Source organism: Squalius cephalus (assembly GCF_949319135.1).
Source record: "Squalius cephalus genome assembly, chromosome: 1".
In the NCBI taxonomy this organism is placed as follows: Eukaryota; Metazoa; Chordata; class Actinopteri; order Cypriniformes; family Leuciscidae; genus Squalius; species Squalius cephalus.
Window position 1 is genome coordinate 2,558,240 of NC_137122.1, and position 25,493 is coordinate 2,583,732.

Genomic DNA, 25,493 nt, shown 5'->3' on the forward strand with positions numbered 1-25,493 from the left:
ATTATAAAATAAAAGTAAAAATTCCAAATGTTATAAATGCATGAATGTTATATTTCTATATATTTTATGATTATATGTTATTTTCATAAGTGTTTAAAACACATATAATAAATAAATGTTGCTTGCCCACTAGAGGGAGACACAACATAAGGATGGAAACTATGAATGGCATTAATCACATTGATCTAGTTCATTTTATAACTTATGGTGTACTGACAGAATTGTTTTATACAATTAGTGTACATAGAATCTGTGAAATGCTTATGGATTATTAAATGTTATAACACATATATATATATATATATACACATATGTTATATTTATAAGTATTTATACCATATATGGTGCACTTATTATAAATGTTGTGAACACTGATTTATTTTTCACACAGGTAAAGGATTCACACAGGTAAAGTAATCAACAGGTTTATTTGCAGAAGTATGTGATCGCAGCGATGGAAGCAGGAGAGTAACTGATGAATACAGTGTTCAGGATAGATGTCTGTTCTGAAATGGAGATCGAGGCAATGACTGAAGACGGATGAAGGAAGCAGATGACTGAAGACAAGTTGTTCAGGTAGGTATCGTGCAGGTAAGGAGTCAGGTAAGGGCATGCAGGTGAGGGCCAGAGAGGATGATGGGAAATGTAGTGAGGAGGTGGTGACTAGCTGGTGACCATGACAAAGTGCACCATAAGTGAGTAAAAACCCTCACCATTTATCCGGGATTGGGACCGGCACTGACATCGCACTACTTTGAGTAATGTCAGAGGCTGGGTTAAAAAATAGTTTACATCTAAAAGAGTGAAGTGAGCTTTTGAACAAAAGAAATGGACTGGGGCGTACTCGTCCAGCCACTCGAGACCTAACCCCTCCCCACGGCACGATTTACGACTCACCCCACAGTCAAATACTCCTGATCAACGGGGATGTTCTGCAGAGCCTTAAATAAAACCACTTCCTGGTCTTCTCCGTTGACAACCATTTTCCAGCAGAATGGCTTATATTGGCCGGCTTAGAGGAATGATGGATTTGAATCCGATTTTGATTCAATATCGATTCATTTCGATAAATATTAGATACATGTTAATTTTTTATTACGCTATATTAGCAATAATGATTATTTTGGGAGACATGGATGAGCTTTGATTGGTGGTTCCCATCATGCACTGCAACATTAGGCTTTATGTTTATTTCACCAGTGATGGTTGGTTGGTCAGATGACAGGAAGTTAATAACCACAGGAGGAGCTGATGATGTTTAAAGGAGGAGCTGTAACTATATATAATGAAGAGGAAGACTGACAGAAACAGAAAATGGCTGATAAGTGTGATCTGTGTCTGCTGGGACTGATCATTCTCTCTTCACTTCTCACAGGTAAAGAAATCTGTATTTTCTCTAAAGACATTTAGTGGAATTAGTCTGGAAAGAGTTCATTTGAACATGCTCAGTTTATTCTTGCACACATTCACGTTGTGATCTCAGAGTTGTGTACTGATACACACAGATCATACTGTATTATTCCTGATACTGGACATAGTGTCACTCAAACATCTGATGATGAAGAATTATCTTCATATTAAGAGTGTGTCAGTGATTTGAACAGCTCTCTGATAAAGACTAATAGATTATTCTGGAGAGTGTGTTGTTTGCTTTAAGTCAGGAAAAATACTATGATTTAAAACTTCTGCTTTTAATCCTGGTGTGTTTTATGGTTCATTTATTAATACACTGTAAAATTCACCCGTATATTTACAGTAAAATACTGGCAGCTGTGGTTCCAGCCATTTACCATAATTCTACCATTTCAATACAGTTTCAAATTGTACTTGCAGCAATGGTCACAGCAATAATTCTACAATACATAAAAAAACATAATACATTATTAACATTTCTAGTATATGTAGTATATAATGTATACCGACATATCAAACTATTTTTCACAAGATGTAGAGAAAATAAAGAAGAACTAGATTATGGTACATCATCTTCTATTTATTAAAACACAAGCAAAAAATGGCCATTTACAAATTGGCTGAAACTGACCCAAACTGAATCTCAGCATAAATACAAACAATAAGTTAAAAAGTAAAATAGCACTTGCTTTAACAAACACAAATCCTTTAACTCTCTGGTGTTCTTCGGTCACTTTTGACCACAAAGATAACAAGTGACTCCCAGAGGGTTAAAGAATTTGTCCAAAAATGTAATTCTCATGATTCTTTACCCTGATACAATCCCAGATGTGCACAACTGCCTTTCTTCAGCAAACACAAACATTTTTTAGAAAGAAATTCAAAATCTTTAGATGCATACCATGAAACTGAAAGACAATCATTTGGAAAGTCCAAAAGTAATGCATGAACCTGATCAATTAATATCTTATGTAGCAAAACAATAGGTGTCAACAAAACAAATAAAGGTTTAACAAAAAAGCTCTTCCTGTCTGCACTAAATTCATTGTGTAGCTGTGCAACGCAAGTATGTTGGCATGTTAAAGTGTGTAGAAAACGATGCTTTGATTGCAAACAGAAGAATGAACTTCACATGAATATTCTGATATTTCAAACGGTATCAGAGCCCTGGTCAGAAGTACTAGTTTAAAGTAGAGAATGTTTTACTTGTTGATTTGTTTCTTACAATAATCACAATGCTGGAACCCATTTTCTTGCATAGTATGGATCCATGTAGGAAGCTTGAATTTCCTACAGATTAAATATATGCATTTCTATTCTGTTGAAGAAAGTCATATACACCTTGGATGGCATCTGGGAAAATAAATAATGAGAATCTTTATTTTTTAAATGATGCTGCATTATATTGTTTAAAATTATGATAACAGTTTTAAGAGGATAAATCAATGTCTAATAGAAAAGTGTACATTGCCCAGCCCAATGAGAGGAACTAGTGAGTGAATTAACTTTAAGAGACCAAAAAAAAAAAAAAAAACCAGCCAACACGTTACACCCTCTTTGGATAGATCTGGCAAGACGACTGTCGAAACTGGTCAACACACCCAGTTCTAAGAAAAAAAAAGAAAAAAAATGTTAGTGCTTATATATAGCATATGGCAAACAAACGATACTTATAAATAACATTGCACACACTTTTAAATTAAACATAAAATTAACTGTTTAGTAGATGAACATAATTAGAAACTTAAAGTGTAAATTGCAGGTTACATTTTTCACGGAGATAATGCAATGTGCTTATTAAACAAAGATAAGAGCCGCCCACCATTGTTTTGTATGTTTTTTTATACCAAAATGCTGAATATAATATGAAAAGTTGGTACTTTTTACAGTGGTTTTAAGCACTCCCTCTCCCTTTCACTAGGCAGGGCGTGACGTCATATGAGGGACTCCAAGCCTAGAGTTACCGTTAGTCTAACGGCAAGTAGGCTAGCAGTTATACTGGAGACCTAGCTAGCAAAATTGGTTAACTATTGTGTTTGTGCGGGATGTACGAATACATCAAAAACAGGGCAGAGGCTCTGCAAGTTTCAGGCAGATTTTACTGCTGCCTCCGTGACAAAGTCAGCCGTCATATGCGGCGAACACTTCACTGCTTTAGACTATGACCCTGGAGACATGCGTCAGTTCAGTATGGGTTTTAAACGCCAGGTACGACTCATTTCCGATGCAATTCCTTCACGTCATTCCCATTCCTGCTCCTCTGCCTGTCCTGTCCTGTTTATATGTTTTTTTTAGATTCAGAAGTGATGAATGAAATAACTAAATTGTAAACGTACTCGTGTGTGCTGGCTTCAAGAGGACCGTGATCCTGCCTGAAATGAGAGTAAGCTATTCGCAAAACAAACGGGTTCAGGCAGCATGCGTCAAAACCAGGATGCTGCGTGAGGCACGTCAGATCTGCCGGTCACGGGTCGAGCTGCTCCACTAAACTCCAAAACGTGTTCACCTCACGGCAGTTCATCACCCAGTTACTGTAAAAAACATGCTACCTTTGAAGAAACCCCAATAAATGTTATTTTAACACATTTTAAGACAGAAATGTTTAAAAATATACATATTGAGCTCTTTTTACGAGAGCACCACGGCACATGCATGGCCTTGCCATAACTGAGTAATTTCCTCTTGACCGCTTACACCATCAATATGCGTTGGCAAAGATGTTTTCAGTTATGAATTCTTTTGACTTCTTTCCAGAAATCATTTGAATTATTTTTTTGCAGTTTCCTTGCAAGTGATTCAGACCTCATTGTGTTTTCATTCCTCTTTATGAAACGTAGGGCATATTTAAAATGTGCATTTGCCCGTTTCTTATATTCAAATAAGGGACCATGTTTATGTCTATACTCAGCCCAAGCTTTAAAAGCCCTTTTAGCCTCCGCATGAAACTCTTCCACATATTCATTTACACCTGGCTTGGCTTTGTTCATCTTGGTCTTGTACAGAGGCCTGCTTGATCACCCACAATAAAAAAGCAGGTGGAAGCCTGATCTTGAATAAATGACACAGGCCAACCTGTTGAGATATTCATCTTCATTCTGGGAACTCTCATGGGGTGTATAGATGTTCAGGATGATGAATGTTTTTCCACCATAACTGAACTCAATTCCTATAGCCCAGTAAGCATTCAGTCTGATCAAACTTGTTGTGCCATAGTACGTCAATGCCGCCAGGTATTCTGCCATGAACTAATCCAGTGCTTAAGTCAGTGGCAGATTCACCCGCCCCATAGAAGTCTTTTTATGTGGGGAGTTCAGTCTTTCCAAATCCTGCTAAGCTAAAAAAAAGTCTCTTGAACACCCAGTACATCACATAATAATAATAATAATTCATTACATTTATATAGTGCTTTTCTCTGCACTCAAAGCAATTTACATGGGAGGGGGAATCTCCTCAACCACCACCAATGTGCAGCATCCACCTGGATGATGCGACGGCAGCCATATTTGCGCCAGAACGCCCACCACACACCAGCTTAATGATGGAGAGGAGACGGTGATGAAGCCAATCAGTATATGAGGATGATTAGAAGGCCATGATGGACAGAGGACAAGGGGCGAATTTGGGATTTTTTGTGACCACAGAGAGTCAGGACCTCGGTTTTACGTCTCATCCGAAGGACGGTGCTCTTTGACAGTATAGTGTCCCCATCACTACACTGTGACGTTAGGATCCACACAGACCACAGGGTGAGCACCCCCTGCTGGCCTCACTAACACCTCTTCCAGCAGCAACCTGGTTTTCCCAGGAGTCTCCCATACAGGTACGAACCAGGCTCAGCCCTGCTTAGCTTCAGTGGGAGACCAGTCTTGGGCTACAGGGTGATATGGCTGCTGGCCCAGCAACATGTCTCCAATACTTTATCCACCACAGAACGGCGTGATTTATTTCGGTTTATCGGCTGCTGTTCTCATGTAGAGCTACCCAAGTTCTCGCTCACACTGGCCTGAGCTTCCAGGGCCATTGCTGCCAAATCCGACAGGTGGAAGTTCATCCAGGTAGTGTGATACAAACCTGGGAATGTTTTCACCGCACTCATTAAGCACCTTCAGACAGTCCTTAAGGTTGTTAACCCTCTGGGGACCAAAAAACGTTCCGGCGCGTTTTGTTCGTGTTTTTTTTTTAGCAATGAAAAATAAACACTAAATGCTCTGTTAATTTTGATCTTTCATTTTCGTATAATACATCAATCGATCCTGTTCAGTTTCTATTTTTTTTCTGTATACTCACAATAAAAATAAAGTGTTTTGCTTTTTGACAAATAAAGAAAAATTAACATGATGCGATTTCTGCCTTCTCTCTGTCAGTAAACTCCCATTTGAAACGCGTTCGAAAATGATCTATAACTCCGCGAAAATTCAGTCAAACAGGCAAACTTTTGTACAAGGGCAAGCAGCAGCTCTAGCACGTACCGCCACACCCGTCGCCATCTTTCTTTATTTTTTATAAAATTATATATATATATATATATATATATATAATATATATATATATATATATATATATATATATATATATATATATAAAAAACGGTTAGTTCCAGTCCTTGATTCTGATTGATTCATTTTGACGGCAATGAACTTCAAAAGCTCACCCTCCACTATCACTTGCCAAATAGCAACATTATTAATTAATTAATGCCAGTGGCATTAAATAGTGACAACATGTTACAATGGTTACATGGTACAATTTCTGGTAAGCTATGCTTTTTTATTATTTCAGTTCAATTCAATTCTTGTGATTTGATTTAATATTGACTCATGTGGATAAATATTAGGTAGGCTACACAAGGTAGGCATTCATTTTTCTCAAGAAAAAAAACAGCTCACCTAATGTAAACATACAGAGAGCCCTATCAGCTGGCAGTATTATTTAAGGTTAAAAAATAACTCAAATACATATAATGCGTTTTTTTTATTAATAACAACTTTATTTAATGATATAAATAAAAATAAATAAGTAATATAGTACACATATTTAGCAAAATACTCTCTATAGCTCTTTTTTTCTAGCCAACTAATGTGCTTAGGTGATGTTATGGTCATCAAATGGCTTTCCTGAGGTAGCCTAAATGTTATGTGACATAATTGTTCTCCAGCTGTTTTATTGACCCATTTGTTTGATTGATTGGTCGATATTATGTATGAGGAATATACATTTCGGTAAGTTGCACTGTATCTTTCAGTGTTTATTCGTGTTTATTTACTATTAGGTTGTAGAGATGATCGGTTCACGTGCCGCTAGGGATCTGTCGCGTCACATTTACAAGCGCCAAAACGCTATTTTTTGTTTGAATTTCATAATAATAGTGACAGAATCTGAGAGCTGCGATTTTTTTATATCATAACTAACCTGCTCTGTCTAGTCTGTCGGTATCCGTGTTCTCTTTGCTTCGCAATTTTTCTGTGCGTGAGAAAATGGATGTGTGGCGTGAGAGCGTGTGAAAAGCGTCAACCGCGTGAGTCTCACTGTGAATGTGAGAGTTGGCAGCTCTGTGTTCGTCTTTTGCCATCTTGTGAATAATAGGGGTTATGCGGAACGCCCAACGTTTGAACCGGAAAACAGGTATAAGCATTTCCGGTTTTCACTGCTGTACGCATCTGCAACGCTAGGTGATCTCTGGGGTAACTTATTTTTCGCTTTTTTAGAATACAATTCTTATTTCTGTTTTAATTCAAATGTCACGAATGCTTAAGTCTCAGAAAAAAAAAATTTATAAAAAAAATAAAAATGCAGTCTTCATTCATTGTTTTAATCGTCTGCAAGCAAATATAAAAGGTTAAACTACTGATAGCATACAAGTCTAAACTAACTTACTGATAGTTAGCTAACTGTACATCGGGTGCCATTAGCAAAAGCTACATATACTAACTTACATACCTTCATAATCATGAATAAATGAGGAGGTGTAAAAACTTTAATCCTTTATCTAACGGAGTACTCGGGGCTCTGGACGTCCGTTTGGCAATACGATGTACATCTGAAATGGATAGAATGGGTAGCTCCTGTAAACACCGGCTATAAAAGGTCGCCATTCCTACGCTGTGTTTACCTCAGTAGCTGACGACCGGAAGTAGTTATACCCATTTTGTAGAACCCGGAAGTATGTTCCGCATTCCGCATCGGTACCCCTCCGGCTGACATGTTGATGTGATATCTGATCTAAGTGGGCGTGGTGTGCGTAAGGTACGAGAGGGCATGACTGATGATAGTGTCGTGATCCAGTCATGACAACGCTATTCTCAGCCTGCGCTCCAGCTGGGTAATCAACTTTATTTAAAAAAATTATTTATATATTTTATATTCAAACTCAAAACATGATGTGATTAACACTCAAGTCATTCAAGTCATCGTGTCTCAAGTCAAGTCCCGAGTCTTTAACTTCCAAGTCCGAGTCAAGTCTCAAGTATTTTATTTTTTGTCAAGTCAAGTCACAAGTCATAAAAATAGCGACTCGAGTCGACTCGAGTCCAAGTCACAAGTCCCCATGTCTGCCATCAAGTGACCTAATGGTGTCCTAAAACTCCATCAGGTGACCTAATGGAGAAAAAAAAACCTAATGGAGAACCCAGGCTCAGTTGGGGGCCAGTTCTCCTCTGGCATTTATGAACTAGAGGCCGGATTGTAGTTTGAACTGTGAGATTAACAATATTATATGAATGCCTGGCCGAAAAGATGCGTATTTAATCTAGTTTTAAACTGGGAGAGCGAATCCGAGCAACGAACAGTATCAGGAAGACTATTCGGAGCCAAATGTGAAAATGCTCTCCCTCCTTTGGTTGATCTGGATATCCTAGGTATGACCAAAAGCCTCGAATGTATTGATCTTAAAGAGCGCGATGGATTATAGGGTGATAGAAGATCCATTAAATAGACTGGAGCTAAGCCGTTTAGGGCTTTATAAGTCAGTAGCAATACCTTATAATTAATACGGAACTTTATTGGTAGCCAATGTAGTGATGATAAAATCGGTGTTATATGATCATATTTTCTTGATCTAGTAAGAACTCTAGCAGCTGCATTTTGGACTAACTGTAGCTTGTTTATTGAGGATGCAGGACAACCGGCTAATAAAGCATTACAGTAATCTAGTCTCGAGGTCATGAATGCATGAACTAACTTTTCTGCATCAGAAACTGATAGCATATTACGTAGCTTAGCAATGTTTCTAAGGTGGAAAAGGCTGTTTTTGTAACATACGAAATATGATTTTCAAAAGACAGGTTACAATCGAGTATAACACCCAGGTCTTTTACTGTAGAGGATAAAGTAACAGGACATCCTACGATGTCAAAGTTGTATTGTGAAAGGTTCTGTGGGCGTTTTTTTTTAACCGATAAGTATTACCTCTGTCTTGTCTGGATTTAATAAAAGAAAATTACGCGTCATCCAATCTTTTATATCTTTAACACACTCTGTCAATTTGGATAATTTAGCGTTTTCATCCGGCCGTGATGAAATATAGATTTGAGTGTCATCAGCATAACAATGAAAACTAATTCCATGTTTCCTTATAATATTTCCAAGTGGCAGCATATATATTGAGAATAATAGAGGGCCTAACACAGATCCCTGCGGCACTCCATAGTTTACTGGAATTATGATCGATTTTTCTCCATTTAAATAGACAAAATGGTAGCGGTCAGATAAGTATGATCTAAACCAGCTTAATGCTTGTCCTTGAACACCAGTATAATTTTGTAGTTGATCTAAGAGTATTGTGTGATCTATAGTATCGAACGCAGCACTTAGATCAAGTAAAACTAGTATTGAGATACAGCCTTGGTCAGAAGCTAAAAGTAAATCATTTGTGATTTTAACGAGCGCAGTTTCAGTGCTATGATGCGGTCTGAACCCAGACTGAAACTTTTCATAGATATCATTTTCTTGCAAGAAAGAGCCCAGTTGGGCGGACACAACTTTTTCTAGTATTTTAGACATAAAAGGTAGATTTGAAATGGGTCTATAATTTACTAGATTATTATGATCTAATTGTGGTTTCTTAATGAGAGGTTTTATAACTGCCAGTTTAAATGTTCTTGGAACATAACCTAAAGATAAAGACGAGTTAATAATATTGAGGAGAGGCTCTTCCACTATAGGTAATACTTCCTTCAGTAGTTTAGTTGGTATAGGATCTAATAAACATGTTGTTGTTTTAGATGAAGTGATAAGTTTATTTAACTCTTTTTGTTCTATAGTTGTAAAGCACTGTAATTGTTCTTGCGGGGGGATAATTGAGGCTGAATTATAAGGTGCGATTGAACGTTTACAATTGTGGTTCTGATGTTTTCTATTTTCTCAGTGAAGAAGTTAATGAAATCATTACTACTAAACTGTAACGGGATATTTTGTTCGGGTGACGTCTGTTTATTTGTTAGTCTAGCCACGGTGTTAAATAAAAACCTAGGATTGTTTTGGTTGTTTTCTATTAGTTTGCGGAGGTGCTCAGCCCTGGCTGCTTTAACCCTCTGGAGTCTGAGCTGTTTTCTGGGCCCTGGAGGTGTTCTGACATGCTCTGACATTTGTGCTTTTTTCAGTTATATATAAAAATGTTAATGGCAAAGGTGTAAATTCACTCTATATAGCACAAACAGGGCTATCAAAATATCTGATCAACATGCATGTATATGTTTGAATTTTTAAGAGAATAATGTTTATGCGTGGTTATTGGAAAAAATAAAAATGAAAGTTGCAGAAATAACATCACAAAACACATACTAAATATGTGTAAATAAGACTTTTGACTAATTAATTGTGTAGCTTTGAGTTCTGGCTTCAAAATGATGTGAAAATTATCCAGCCTTATCGTTCTCATAAAACAGTACATTGATTTGAACTTTCTAAAACTGTTTTTTTGTCAGAAGAGGTTTATGCATGGGAGGGGTGGCCCATCAATATTAATGGCCCAATGGCCATCAATATTAATGAGATTCAGACCAGGGGTGTGACATACACTCTTCCAGTGACTAATGGCCCATCAAGTGCCTGAACAAAGAAGAGGAGATTCAAAGGTTTTGTTTTTCAATCTGTTTTATTGTAATTCCTCTATGTGGAGGAACTAAATGTTCTAAATTTGCTATAAACAAAGCAATTGTGAGCGATAAACAAAAGTAAAGGCAGGTATCTCACAGTAAATTCCTGTGCCCCGTTTATATGCGGGCTACAAGTAAATCAAATGAGCAAAATAAAGAATCCTGAAAAAACTATCACAGGTTATAAAAAATATATTTTAACCCCCTGAGGTCGGCTATCGCGCCGGCGCGATAGGCTCGTTTTTTTTCGTATGAGTGCAAAAAAATAATAAAAAAAAAATATTAATTTTTATCTTATATGCTTGTGTTATACATCAATCGATCCTGTTTAGTGTGTATTTTTTTTGTGTATGCTCATAATAAAAACAAAGTGTTGTGCTTTTCGCCAAATAAAGAAAAATAAACATGATGCGAGTTCTGCCTACTCTCCGTCAGTGAAGTCAATTCTGAAACGCGTCCGAAAATGAACTGTAACTCAGCGAATACTCAGTCAAACAGGCATACAGTCACACAGGCATGAAGCTTGAATTATCTTCTTTCAAATGAAGTAATTTTTATAAAAAACAAATATTCACAGTTTATATAATATGTATGTAAAGAGAGAGATGTCAGTCGTTCTCATCTCAGCTAATTAAGTTTTAATGTGACTCCGCCTACGGAGACCGCGCTATTCAAACGCAAATGTGAGGCGATCCATACAAACCTGTGAAACGCCCACATCCGCTGGATAAGGCCGGTGAAACACTGGATGCGTGGCGTAAGCGTCTCAGCTGCGTGGCGTGTCCGTTTTTATTTCGGCTCCCATCCATGTTAACAGTTTAGAGTTTGCATACTGCCTGTGTGAGATGCGCGTCTCAGGCGCGGCACGAGCCGCGTGGAAAACGCGTGCATTCTAGAAATAGAACCGACGCCTATTTTTCACGCGACACGCAAGCATCTTGGAAGCGTTTCCATGCAAAATTGAATAGGAAAATCTGTTTATTTGTCATTTTGACACGAATACATATTAATAAATGTCCTTTTGATGTTTAAAAGTGTCTAGGTTTTGACATAAATGCAAATATAAATGTAATTTTACAAAATATGATCGATTTTCAAATACTGCTGTATTGAATGAACAGCTTTTAGCAAACTCTATTGCTATACTGAGATGAGGAATATATACTGTATGTGTTTTGTCAAAAATAAAGTCATCAACTAACTAATGAATCCTTTACTTTGAAATACGTATGATAAATGTATACTTTAGTTTTGAAAGACGTTGACTAGTTTTGAAAAGATTATAAAGTATGTATGTGCATGCATATATATATGTGTGTGTGTATGAAGAGTTCAGATGCAAAAGCCTCTAAATGCCATCTGAAATTTTCTCCTAGAATGATCATTTTTATGAAGCTTGTATATTTAAGTTAGCTATAGGTGACACGTCACCTGAATGAATGGCTCATTAAGTATGCAGGGACGTAGTCTCACCAGGTGTGAACTACTACATATGCATGATGCTGTTGGAGCGTTTACGCCCCATCCGCATATTGGCTTTCCAAACTAAAAGTGTTTCACAAAACTAAAATCAATGTATCGTTTTTTTGTGGATGATTAGGCAGGATGATTTTCATATCATTTTGAAGAAAAAACACTAGGCGATGAAATCCATTAGTCAAAAGTCTTATTGCCACATATTTAGTATGTGTTTTGTGGCCTTATTTCAGAAACTTTAGTTTTTAGTTTTTTCAATAACCACGCATAAACATTATTCTCTCAAAAATGCAGACATGTACATTCTTGTTGCTCACATATTATGGTAGCCCTGTTTGTGCTAAATAGTGTGTAATTTTTTTTTGCCATTAATATGTTTATAAGCAACTGAAAAAAGCACAAATGTCAGGGCATGTCAGAACATCTCAAGGACCCCAAAAACACCCCAGACCCCAGAGGGTTAAGCAGCACAACAGTTTCCAACATTGATTTAAAAAAATAGTCATCATATCAGAATGATTTCTGAAGGCTGATGGTTAGTGGAAGGTGGTCAGCAGAGCACACACATCTGAACACAGTCACACATCTTTATGCCACTCCTGAAAACAGTTCCTGTTTAACTGAAGACATAAGTGAACATTGCATGCCTGGCATTTCCATGGTGTTAAATTCCTTTTACCATGCTGTGCTTTGCAATGCACACATTCGCGGCGACCAACTGTGGCAACATCCCTGTCATCTGATGTCAGCTCAGCTCCTGGAACCGGTACATGGTCACTATTGGTCCGTTTTGGTGCTGTTTTCTGTGACACACCACAGAGCTCTGTTATGAGTTGCTCCATAAACTCTTTATGGGACAAGTTACCATGCAGCTCTTTGTGCACAATGAAAGAGTTGGTGGAAGCAATGTCCAAGAAGTGTAGAAAGATCTTTCTGTACCACTTCATTGTTTTGTGCTGTGTTGTGTAGTACTGTATCAGCTGATCTGACAGATCCACACCCCCCATGTGTTTGTTGTATGCAGTCACAGGTGCAGGACATGGAAATGTCTTTGTCCTCCATGTATCTTGTGTTTTCACCCTCCTCTGTGCAGTGTCTCCTGTATAAGCAGGATGGATGGTAGAACAGACAGATACCTCTCGTGTGTCCATCCACTTTACAAATACAAGAGGTCCATCCCGAACCCACCTGATGGATCCTCTGGCAGATTTTTTAGAGAGTGAATTAGCTGCATTCCGAGGGCAGTCCTTTCTGTTGTCCCTGTAAGTCCCACATGCACCAAACTTCATTGCAAACAGGTCTTTGAGGAGCTTTGGACTTGTATAAAAATTGTCCATGTACACATGGTACCCAGAACCCAAAAATGTAAGATCTAAAAGAGATATTACAGCATCATATGACAGTCCATGGCCTGTGGGAAAGTTGTTCTTTCCTGTGTACACAGAAAAGTCCACAGTGTATCCATTCGATGAGTCTGCAAGAACAAACAACTTGAAACCCCATCTGGTTGGCTTGGCTTTCATGTACTGCGTCATACCCGTGTGTGCTTTGCATGCCACCATTCTCTCATCCACAGCTAAGTTTTTTTTAGGATGATAGATGGCTTTACAAGCCTGACGAATAGTGTCCATGAGAGGTTTGACCCTGAAAAGACGGTCATGTTCAGCTGTGCCCCTCTTTCTGTCATTCTCCTTATCTGCATCTGGGTGACTCATGTGCACATTCCATGAAATGATGCGGTATCTGTCCCGGGACATAACTGTAGCTGGAAAGGGTACGGAGAAAACACTGCTTTGCCGCCAGTAGTCGCTGATGGAGCTCACCTTCACCATGGCCATGTAGAACAGCAGCCCAATGTATCGGTACATCTCACTGATGCTGATATCTGTCCATTTATATTTGCAGCCCTTTGCAGTTGCCTTGGCAGCCTGAGCATTGGTGTTGTGGCACAGAGTTGAGACAGCACTTTCTGAAAAAAATTGTTTGAATAGACTCATGGGCGAATGTGAGTCAACAGAACTCGGTTGTGGTCCAGTTACCCGTGCAGGACGGAATCGCACAGTCTGTGGAACCATGTCAACATCAGTCTCTGTTTTCCATGCCAGAGTGGACTGCCTGTTGCTTGCCTGCTGGTTAGCCTTGGCTCTCTTCGGGACAGGTGCTTGAACAAGTTCATTGTCACATCTGTAAAAAACAAAAACAAAAAAACAAACATGTGAGCATGCTAATAACACAATTAAAGAAATTGTATTATAATTATGAATCACTAATGGCCATGGATAAAAAAAGACAGCGTTTTTTGTCATTTCACACAAGAATAGGTAGGCTACTTTTATATTATGATGATGTAAAAACAATTAGGCTACATTTCATTTGTAAAATATTACGTCCTATGCACTTACTCAGTATGATTCTCGATCGCACTGAGAACTGCACGACACCTGCGTGCCCCTCTGTGGGGAGCTGGAGAAGGAGAGCTGGACACATTCCTTAAAAAAAAAAAAAAAAAAATGTTAGCATACATTATTCAAAGTAAACTGATGAGCAATGGATGGTTATGGACGTACAATGTATATATTTGTTGATGGCCCATAGGATGGAGAAATATATTTATGGGCCATTGACCGCGCCACCGCAAGTATCTGTTGATGGCCATAAAGACCGCACGCATTTAGTGACGCACGCAATGATCGTTCGCGAACGACACACATCACTACATTTCAAACATTTACACCTGTATTCACAAACATCTGTGCATAAGGCAGTATTGAAGCGTATCATACGCTAACCAAAACCGAACATTAATATAAAAATATAATGTATTTAGACAGTGTCACATATTTTACCGGAGGATGAAATATATTTGCACTAAATCACACTATAGGCCTATTACCTAAGCAGATATTTGCAAACAAGCTACATTACGCATAAGGCAGCATTTTGGCATGATAATGTCATAAGCTAATCACAACTGAGTGAAATGTATTTAATATATTTAGTTTACAAATATGTTTAAATAGCAATATCACATTTAAAAAAAGTTTACACGTGAGCATATAGCCTACACGAATGTTAGGATATTGTAAGGCAATCGCTCCTGTAAGATGTCAAAAGCTAGCCAAAACTAGGCAAAATATAGTCTGAAATTTCATATGTGTTCTATATTATCAGAAAAAGAATTATATAACAGTAGCAGCTAAACAACTTACCCCGAACGTGTGTCCTCAGCGGGATCAATTCGCTCTTCAAAATGCTGCCGTTCCTCGTCCGAGTCTTCATCTTCCTCCGAGGAAAAGGTGAATTCTTCCTCGCTGTCCAGAATCATCTGAAGGGCATCTTTACCGGAGAAACGAGCCATCCTCTCTAAACGCGATGCGTATAGCGCCGGGGGCGTGGCGGCCACAGCTTATTAGAGATAATGAAGGGAGAACGAAAAAACGGTACCTCTCCTTGCTTTTCCTTGGATTACATAAAATGGGAATATTTGTTTTTTATATGAATTACTTCATTTTAAAGAAGAGATTCCAAGCTTCATAAAGACATATCTCACGTGCCTGTGTGAGAAGTATTCGCTGAGTTACGACAGATTTTCGGACGCGTTTCAGAATGGTCTACACTGGCAGAGAGAAGGCAGAACTCGCCTCGTGTTTATTTTTCTTTATTTGGCAAAAAGCACAACACTTTGTTTTTATTGTGAGTATTCACAAAAATAATACACATTTAACAGAATCGATTGATGTATGAAACTTGTTTTGTAAAATCAAAGTCAAAAGAGTATTTTGGGTCTCAATTCAACTCATAAGGAAAAAAGCGAGCAGATCACGCCGGCGTGATCTCCGACCTCTGAGGGTTAAGGGCCTTTTTATAACGTGACATACTGTCTTTCCATGCGATTCTAAAGACCTCTAAATTAGTTTGTTTCCATTTACGCTCTAAATTACGGGTTTCTCTCTTTAGAAAATGCGTAGTATTATTGTACCATGGTGCTTTAATTTTCTCTCTGACCTTTTTTAATTTAATGGGTGCAACAACATCCAATGTTCTAGAGAGAATGGTGCTCATAGTGCTAGTTAATTCCTCAAGTTCATCTGTTTGTTTGGGTTCACTGAGCAGCTGAGACAGATTAGATAAGCAATTTGAGAAATTATCTATGGTGGATGGAAGGATTGTTCTGCCTGGTCGATAACGTGGCGCCGCATGACATATTACAGCAGTACGTAATATGCAAGTTACCAAGAAATGGTCAGTGACATCATCACTTTGTGGAATGATATCTATATCGGTTGGATCGGTTCCATATGATATAATTAAATTGAGTGTGTGATTAAGACGATGAGTTGGTCCGGTGGCGTTTTGCTTGACCCCAAAGGAGTTTAATAAATCTATAAACGCAGCCCCTAACGCATTATTTGAATTATCTACGTGTATGTTAAAATCTCCAACAATTAATGCTTTATCTACATTGACCAATAGATCTGAGAGAAAATCTGCAAACTCTTTTAGGAAATCAGCGTAAGGCCCAGGCGGTCTATATACGGTAGCCAAGGCTAGAGATAATATGGATTTTTTTCTAACATCTAAGAGCGTAACATTTAGTACAAGTACTTCAAACGAAATAAACTTATAACCCGTTTTCTGAGTAACATTGAGAATATCTCTATAGATTGTTGCAACACCGCCGCCACGACCAATCAGACGGGGCTCGTGCTTATAGGAGTATCCTGATGGAGTAGACTCATTTAGACCGAAATAATCATTTGGTTTAAGCCAGGTTTCAGTAAGGCAAAGTACATCGAAGCTATTATCTGTGACTATTTCATTTACAATAACCGCCTTTGGTGTGAGCGATCTAATGTTTAGAAGACCTAGCTTTAGAAATTGTTTTTGTTTACTAATAGCAACATTTTCTGTTTTAATAACAATTCGATTTTTCCTAGATCCTGCAGTAGATTTATTATTTGATCTCACTAAACGAGGAATAGACACAATTTCTATGCAATGTTCTACACTAGTATTTATATCATTTAAATTGGTGCAGGAGAGACTATGATTTGAACTTTTGGTTACTAGTCATTTAATGGTATTTAACATTTTGGAGATGTTATCCGACAGAAGATCCACTCCGAATCTGCTTGGGTGTAAGCCATCGGCATGGAAAAGCCTAGGACGCTCCCAAAACAGATTCCAATTATTTACAAAGAGCATTTTCTGCTCATTGCACCATGACATTAACCATTCATTTAGCGCGAATAGTCTACTAAACTTTTCATGTCCTAGACGGTACGTGGGAAGCGGTCCTGACACAATGATCGTTGTTTCAGGCGATGTGCTGCGTATCGTATCGATTCCTGAAGTCTTTCTTCAGAACTTCCGTCTGGTGCAGCCTGATGTCGTTCACTCCCGCGTGCAGGACCACAGTTCCGACGCGCTCGTCACCGTTCAGAATCTCGGGTACGCGAGCAGGAATTTCAGAAACACGAGCACCAGGAAAGCAGTGACTGTGCACCTTACTTTTACCTAACGTAGCGTGTACGTGCCGAACGATGGAATCGCCGATGATCACAGCATCGCGTTCGGTTTCGCGAAGATGTTCGTTGTAAGTGAGTTTAAAAGGAAGAATTATAAATCAAATCGATACAGCTCCAAAGACAACAACGCGTTCAGCGACGCATTCGAATTCCAGAAGTGAATTTAATTATAAATCTGTTTGAATGTCCGCTGCGATATCTTGTCCTTTTTACTGTTAAGGGGTTTTCCAGTGACACTAGTCATTTATCAGTTGCGTCTTGCTTCTCTGTGTTCACAAGTTTGAATCCTAAAAGTCATCTCTACTGACTGACTCACTCATAAAGACAGTCTTTGCCGCCATCTATTGGCGAAATAATGTATGTAACTTCTGCTGCTGTTCACGGTCAAGGACTATTTTACCAGCGGAAAGAAGGCTTTTAGTGATTTTACTTCATGAAAGTTGCATAGATACATATTCTTCGGCTTTGATATTTGCATTCTGTGTTAACCGTTTTATAAAAGCAATAAGGCACTTGAGGCAGCACTGGCAACACTGGTCAGCGCAAGATGACACCAGATGTGCTAATGCGCATAGTGACGTATGCCATTGGCTTCTGTGCGTCAGATGCCATGTCACTTAATGTTAATACCAATGTCTTGTGGCCACGACATAAGGATGACATTACCTCGAAAACATGATGAAATTTTTATTTTCCTCATCTACACATATCAGTGGGCAGTGGCATACATTATTTGTCAAGGAGATAACAGATTCGGAAATGCTGCAATGAATGATCCACACAAAAAAATGGAAATGCAGAATGTTTATGCTTATTGTTGACAATACACAATCACATATTCAAAACGGGAATGGCCTTAAATGAGAAATGATTTAATGATTAGTTTGCATAGATATTACAATCAAATGCCAATGCAATGCTTCTATGTCCAGAGGCATAATGAGCAATTAGTATGAGCATCAAAGATTAGTTTCAGAAACTTTTTTTTTTAACTAAACGAATAAATGTTTTTGGACTAATCTGTTCATTTAATGGTTCAATTGCTCACTCATGAAGGCATTCACTTGTCGCCACCTACTGGCTTAATGATGCAAGTTACACAAACACAAACAATACAGTGAAAAGTCCCAGTTCTGACTGGTGAAATATAACATATTCGAGGACCATATTCACATTAATATTTATACAATACTTCTAATATTATTATTACTATATACAATACTATTGCTCATTTCTTGGACTGGGCAAATGCCTATTGTCCATTTATGTATGAACTGACTGTTTGTTCTTTACTGTTATTGTGAAGCGTCCTTGAGCTTGGGAAAGGCGCTATATAAATTAAACATTATTATTATTATTGTTATTATGGCATTATATTTATTAGGTGCTTGTGTTGTTAAATTGAGCTTATATTTTCCACAGTAATTAGCAGAGAACATATGTGTTAAATAGGAATACACTAATAATGTTAATCTCACCCTGGGCACCTGCTCTTCCTTTCTCATCTCCAGATTGTTTCTGTTACTCGTTTAATACTTTTATCGTACACAGTTGTTTGGTTTAGCTACTTACATCTCGAAGGCCAGACTCGCACTATATGACCGTTCACTGAAAGCGTGTCGTGAAGCGTCGCGCTCGGCTCGCAGCTTCTGTGAACATAAAGCCCTAAAACCTCATTTGATTCGATTTTTTTCATCTCGCCTGGGAAAACAAGCGAGCGTTGCGACGGTGTCACTCTTTATTTGGGTGCACTTTTCGCGCTTCTACAATTAAAATAACAAACGTCCCAGACAGCAACATAGTGTCAGCCCAGATCCGGCCCAAGTGGAATCCATGTGTGTACCAGATGTGGGCCGGATCTGGGCCAACACTATGTTGCTGTCTGGGGTGAGAGCGCAAACATGTGAACGGCCTCTAAAGCAGCTCAGATATGCAATATCATTGCAGCACCAAAGAAGAGTTAATATTAGGCATTTATTTCACAAACTTCATTATATGCACTTAAAAAAATTAGAGGTTCGGACCTCCGAGACCTCCGTGGTGAGTATGGCCCTGTGTGTCAGTGATTTGAACAGCTCTCTGATAAAGACTAATAGTTTATTCTGGAGAGTGTGTTGTTTGCTTTAAGTGAGAATAAAACTTCTGCTTTTTATGTTTATGTTTTCATTTATTATATCATAATTATCACTGAGATATATTGTGTTTCAGGAACCAGTGGACTGGATCATGTGTTCATCAGTTCTGGTGAAAATGTCTCTCTGTCCTGTTATAATACTCTTTCTGGCTGCAAATCACTATGGATCTACATTAGCTACGTTAAAGGTTCAGAAGGAGTTATACTTAATGAAGAGATAAAGAATAAAGACTCAGAGAGACATGAGAGACTGAGTCTGGAGTCTGACTGCTCTCTGAACATCAAGAACGTCACAGGAGAAGATTCTGGATCTTACAACTGCCGACAATATGTGAATTACAGAGGACAAGGACCTGATGCACGTGTTGATGCAGTTGATGCACATTTTTTTCTGCATGTTCTTCATGGTAAGTTTATGATTATGTGGTCAATTTAAAAAGGGCAGATTCTCCCTTTAAACTCAGATGATGATTGAAGAGTCTGATTTGTGTCTTGTGTTCAGTTTCAGTGTCTCCATCATCTTCATCATCATCCTCACAGACTGAGATCAGTCCAGGCCGCTCTGTGACTCTCTCCTGTCAGGTGTATACTATATACTCCTGTGATGCTTGGGTCAGTTCTGCGGGATTAGAGCTGTTGTGGGTGAATCAGGCTGGTGTTGATCTGAAGACAGACTCCAGATATCAGATATTATTCTCATCAGATCTCTGTATCCTCACTCTGACTACAACACTCCTGAATGAAGATGACAACAGAGAGTGGAGATGTCAGCTTACTCGCAGAAATCATCTCGAGACCTCAGTCAGATACACTGTCAAGTATTCAGGTGAGAAACAACACTGTAAAATATGATGTTAATTCGGTTTTAAATTATACAGTAACGCATTAATACAGTTATACAGTAATACAGTACAGTCTCTTCTCAACTACTGCCACTGTAAACTGTGATAATGAACACAAACTGCATGTGATGATCGATATGAAAATATGATGTTAATGTCCTACAGGTGATGCGTCTGAACATTCATCTTCTGCAGCTCCAGCCGCTTCACCAACACTGATTCCAGTCAGAAGCTCAAACTCTGAGAAGACATCAAGCCGAACTACAGCAGCAGCTCCTACACAAGGTTCATGATCACATGATCACTGTATAAATAGATTTATTTTTGGTGAATGGCGATAGTCATTCTCCTCCTGACAGCTTGAGAGTGAAGTAAGAGGATAATAGATGACAGACTCGTGCACATATTCATCATTTCTGTGATGTGAAGCTCAAGTATTATGTGATGATGATGTTGTGTATATGTGGCATGTGTTATGTGTTGAACTGAACTAACAGACGTGATCCACAGATGCAGCTGATACAGCATTATAACATTAAACTATCAGTCAGCAGGGACGGACTGAGGGTAAAAAACAGCCCTGGACTTTCTCCTAAATAGGCCCATCATCCGACCATTTGTCCCTAGCCGTGTGCGACAGACACTAGTCAGGATGTTCTGATACTATGCCACAATACTGTAGCCTATCAGACAAGGTATTCACAGTAAGTAACATCTCAAACCCAATGATAATAATTGGGGTTGTGTTTATTAAAGCGGCGCTATGCAGTTTTGGCGCTTTTTGCTCGCGGGTTTCTCTATAGAGCTCCCCCAACAGCTTCGGAATAGATATTTTGTTATGGTGATGCGGAGGAGATAAACCCAAATGCAGACAGAATGCAATATACACGGTTTGATACAACTAGACAGAATAAACAGGAAAACAAAACCCACGAGGGGGCAAAACAAGACAGGATAGACTAATTTGGACTGACAAGACTAGACTAAGATTCAGACAAAAACTAACAGCTAAGACAGGATCAAACTCTTCTTTCTAGACAAGACTTTCAACAGGTTACTCACGAATAGTTTCACACAATGAATGACAATGAACCGGCACAGGACAGCAAACACAAGGGGATTAAATAGTGAGAAACTAATGAGGGAAACAGGTGACAAGGGTAAAGCAATGATTGAGTAAACGATGATAACAAGGGGGCGGGGCGAGGAACGAGACAACACAAGCACATGGCCCAAACAAAAGGCCATGTGCTTGCACACAAAACAAGGGTCTGTCATGATCCTGCCTCAAGAATTAAAGAATGACAAGGACTAGATGGCAGAATCATGACAGAACCCCTCCCTTAAGGAGCGGCTTCCAGACGCTCCTCAAGGGAACATCAAACACGGGACATGACAGACTGTGACACAGACACAAACCAACAAAACATGATAAATAACAATAAAGGTAAACAAGAATACACAACGACAGGGTCCGGGTGACATAGCAAAAATAACAAACAAGGAAGGGGAGGAGGCGGGACAACAAAGTTCATGGGGGGGAAGTCCATGGTGGATAGGGGGAGCGGAGGTCTTAGGATGACGGGACAATGGCTGACGGCGAGGGGTCCGGGCAGACTTGGATGGGGACACATGAGGAAAAGTCTTGGAGGAAACAGTCCGGGGTTTAGTGGAGACAGGGGTGACCAGGGAAACCCCCCGCGGCTTGACAGGGGTGGAAACCGCAACAGGAACAGAAACAGGGGGTAGAGCGGGTGACAGGACAGGAATCATGACGGGGTACAGCAGGCAGCTGTGGAGCGGGAACAGGAACTGGGCTCTCAGAAGCGACTTCAGAACCAGTACTGCCCGAAGCAGACTCAGAATGTACGCTCATCTCCGATTCGGTAACAGCGTCTGATTCTGGGACAGAGCTCTCTGCAGCTGGCCTGGGATCAGCGCTCACTGCCGTAGACTCGGGAACAGTGCTCTCAGCCGTAGACTCGGGAACAGCGCTCTCTGCAGCTCTAGGCACGGGGTCTGGGGACAAGACAGGTCTGACAGGGACTTCTAGAATCTTAACAAGACATGACAAATAATCCGACAGGGTCTTAGCAGCAATGACGACCGGCATCTCCTGACGAGCAGAAACAGACCGTACCACTGCTTTAGCCGTGGCCTTCTCTGCAGCGCTCACGACTGCAGGTACGGGAACAGCCTCCACTTCTGCAGGTTCTGGGGCAGCGCTTTCAGTAGCGTGCTCTGGGACAGCGTTTTCAGTAGCGGGCTCTGGGACAGCGCTTTCAGTAGCGGGCTCTGGGACAGCGCTTTCAGTAGCGGGCTCTGGGACAGCACTTTCAGTAGCCGGCTCTGGGACAGCACTTTCAGTAGCGTGCTGTGGGACAGCGCTTTCAGTAGCGGGCTCTGGGACAGCGCTTTCAGTAGCGGGCTCTGGGACAGCGCTTTCAGTAGCGTGCTGTGGGACACCGCTTTCAGTAGCGGGCTCTGGGACAGCGCTTTCAGTAGCGGGCTCTGGGACAGCGCTTTCAGTAGCGGGCTCTGGGACAGCGCTTTCAGTAGCGGGCTCTGGGACAGCACTTTCAGTAGCCGGCTCTGGGACAGCGCTTTCAGTAGCCGGCTCTGGGACAGCGCTTTCAGTAGCGTGCTGTGGGACAGCGCTTTCAGTAGTGGGCTCTGGGACAGCGCTTTCAGTAGCGGGCTCTGGGACAGCGCTTTCAGTAGCGGGCTCTGGGACAGCGCTTTCAGTAGGAGCAGAGGGGTCTGGGACAGCGCTTTCAGTAGGAGCAGAGGGGTCTGGGACAGCGCTCTCTGCAGCAGCGGGATCAGGACCAAGCAGAAACGAAGGACGGGAGGCTCCCTTCCTCTTCTTCCTCCTAGTTCGCGGTGCAGATGCCGTTGGCGGACTGGTGAGTGGTTGGGGAACCATGGTGGGATCTGTGTCTGGGGTTGGAAGATCCGTCTCTAGGAGGGCTGATTCCGTCGCGGAGGACTCTGATGCAGACTCCCAAGAGGTCCGTCTTCCTCGCTTGCCGAGTAGACCTTCGGGTCCGGAAGACTTCTCGGGAGTGGAAGTGGGACCAGCTTGATCCCCCTGGGAAACAACACTTAGGACACAACCCTCCGGAATCATTGGCAGCTTGACTGGTGGTGAAGACAAGATGGACCCCCGCGACTCCCTCCTCGATAAACAATCCACCATATCAGCGAACGAATGGCAAACCAGCTTCTCCCGTTCAGCCAGGGGTGGAGGAGAGTTGAGACCCGCAATGAGGTAGCGGTTTAGGAAGACATCAGGCAGGAAAAACCTCCTTTCGTTCGCGACCCGAGCATACTCCCTCAATGATAGCTCTCCCTGGGAGGGAATCGGGAGTTTGCCCCTCTTAGAGTCAGCGATGGTCCTGTGCCACCAATCCTTAAGATCATCTGGGTTATGCTTGACATAAGAGGACATAATGTCTGCTGGGTTCGGTCTTGGCCGGTTCATTCTGTTATGGTGATGCGGAGGAGATGAAACCAAATGCAGACAGAATGCAATATACACGGTTTATTGATACAACTAGACAGAATAAACAGGAAAACAAAACCCACGAGGGGGCAAAACAAGACAGGATAGACTAATTTGGACTGACAAGACTAGACTAAGACTCAGACAAAAACTAACAGCTAAGACAGGATCAAACTCTTCTTTCTAGACAAGACTTTCAACAGGTTACTCACGGATAGTTTCACACAATGAATGACAATGAACCGGCACAGGACAGCAAACACAAGGGGATTAAATAGGGAGAAACTAATGAGGGAAACAGGTGACAAGGGTAAAGCAATGATGACTAAACGAGGATAACAAGGGGGCGGGGCGAGGAACGAGACAACACAAGCACATGGCCCAAACAAAAGGCCATGTGCTTGCACACAAAACATGGGTCTGTCATGATCCTGCCTCAAGAATTAAAGATTGACAAGGACTAGATGGCAGAATCATGACATATTTGACAACACTGCCGTTAAAACTCATTGGCGACTGTCCCCCCTCCCATCTTCTCCCTCTGGTCATGTGCATTTGTTTTCAAAGAAGCCGGCGAACGCACGGAGCCATGTCCACTGAGGTGTGTATGATACACAGAAGGCTAGCATATAAATGTTTAGATAGTATATGTGTGCAGTGCCGTAAAGCAATTTGTTACATCGTGAGACCTGGTATCACGCGTTCCTGATGCTGAGGCCCGCCGCCCCAAAGTTGCAAGGGTGGTTTTTCTGCTCACAGGCGCTCGGGGGGTGCGAGACGACCACCATTCAACCCGAAAAAAGTAATATAACTATTCCAATGACTCCGAAGCTGTTCAGTTGAGGTAAATTAAGCTTAAAAAAATGCATAGTTCACCTCAGCCTTCAAATAAAAACAAAAAATGTACAATGCCATTACATCTGCATTGAAAATGAAATACAAATAATGAAATGTCACTGGCTACAGAAACCCCAAATTACACAAACTTGTAATTATAAAATATATAGTTACTATAGACTATAACTTACTATTCAAATATAATATGAGCTAATTTAACCCTCTGGGGTCTGAGGTGTTTTCTGGCCCTGGAGGTGTTCTGACATGCTCTGACATTTGTGCTTATTTCTGTTACTTGTGACATTTTCATGGCTAAAGTCTGATTACACTGTATTCAGCACACACTCTGCTACAATAATATATCAGCAGCATTTATGTAAAAGTTTGTAGTTTTGAGATAATGACATTTATGCGTGGTTTGTGAAAATAAAATAAAAAATGTCACTGAAATAAGGCCATGAAACCCATACTGATTATTTCTTCACAATATTTAATACTAATATTTGCTCCAAAACTATGTGAAAATCACCCTGACTGCTCATTCAGATAAGACAATATATTGATTTAAAATTTGTAAGACGTGTTTTCTGTAAGAAAGCTTTATGCGAAGAGGCGTGATCACATCATTAATATGTATGGTTTTCACTCCTGAGAAAGACAAAGACC

The 25,493-nt window shown here is 40.2% G+C and overlaps 1 protein-coding gene across 1 annotated transcript in view; it reads left to right on the top strand.

The window, feature by feature from the left end:
* Positions 1–1,290: 1,290 nt before the first annotated feature.
* Positions 1,291–25,493, top strand: part of LOC307167159 (uncharacterized protein) — a 32,538-nt gene continuing 8,335 nt past the window's right edge. The window contains exons 1-4 of the mRNA XM_079886123.1: positions 1,291–1,375; positions 19,718–20,050; positions 20,146–20,469; positions 20,651–20,770. Coding sequence (XP_079742249.1) covers positions 1,315–1,375; positions 19,718–20,050; positions 20,146–20,469; positions 20,651–20,770 — 838 coding nt within the window. The 5' untranslated portion in view covers positions 1,291–1,314. The remainder of the gene's footprint in view (positions 1,376–19,717; positions 20,051–20,145; positions 20,470–20,650; positions 20,771–25,493) is intronic.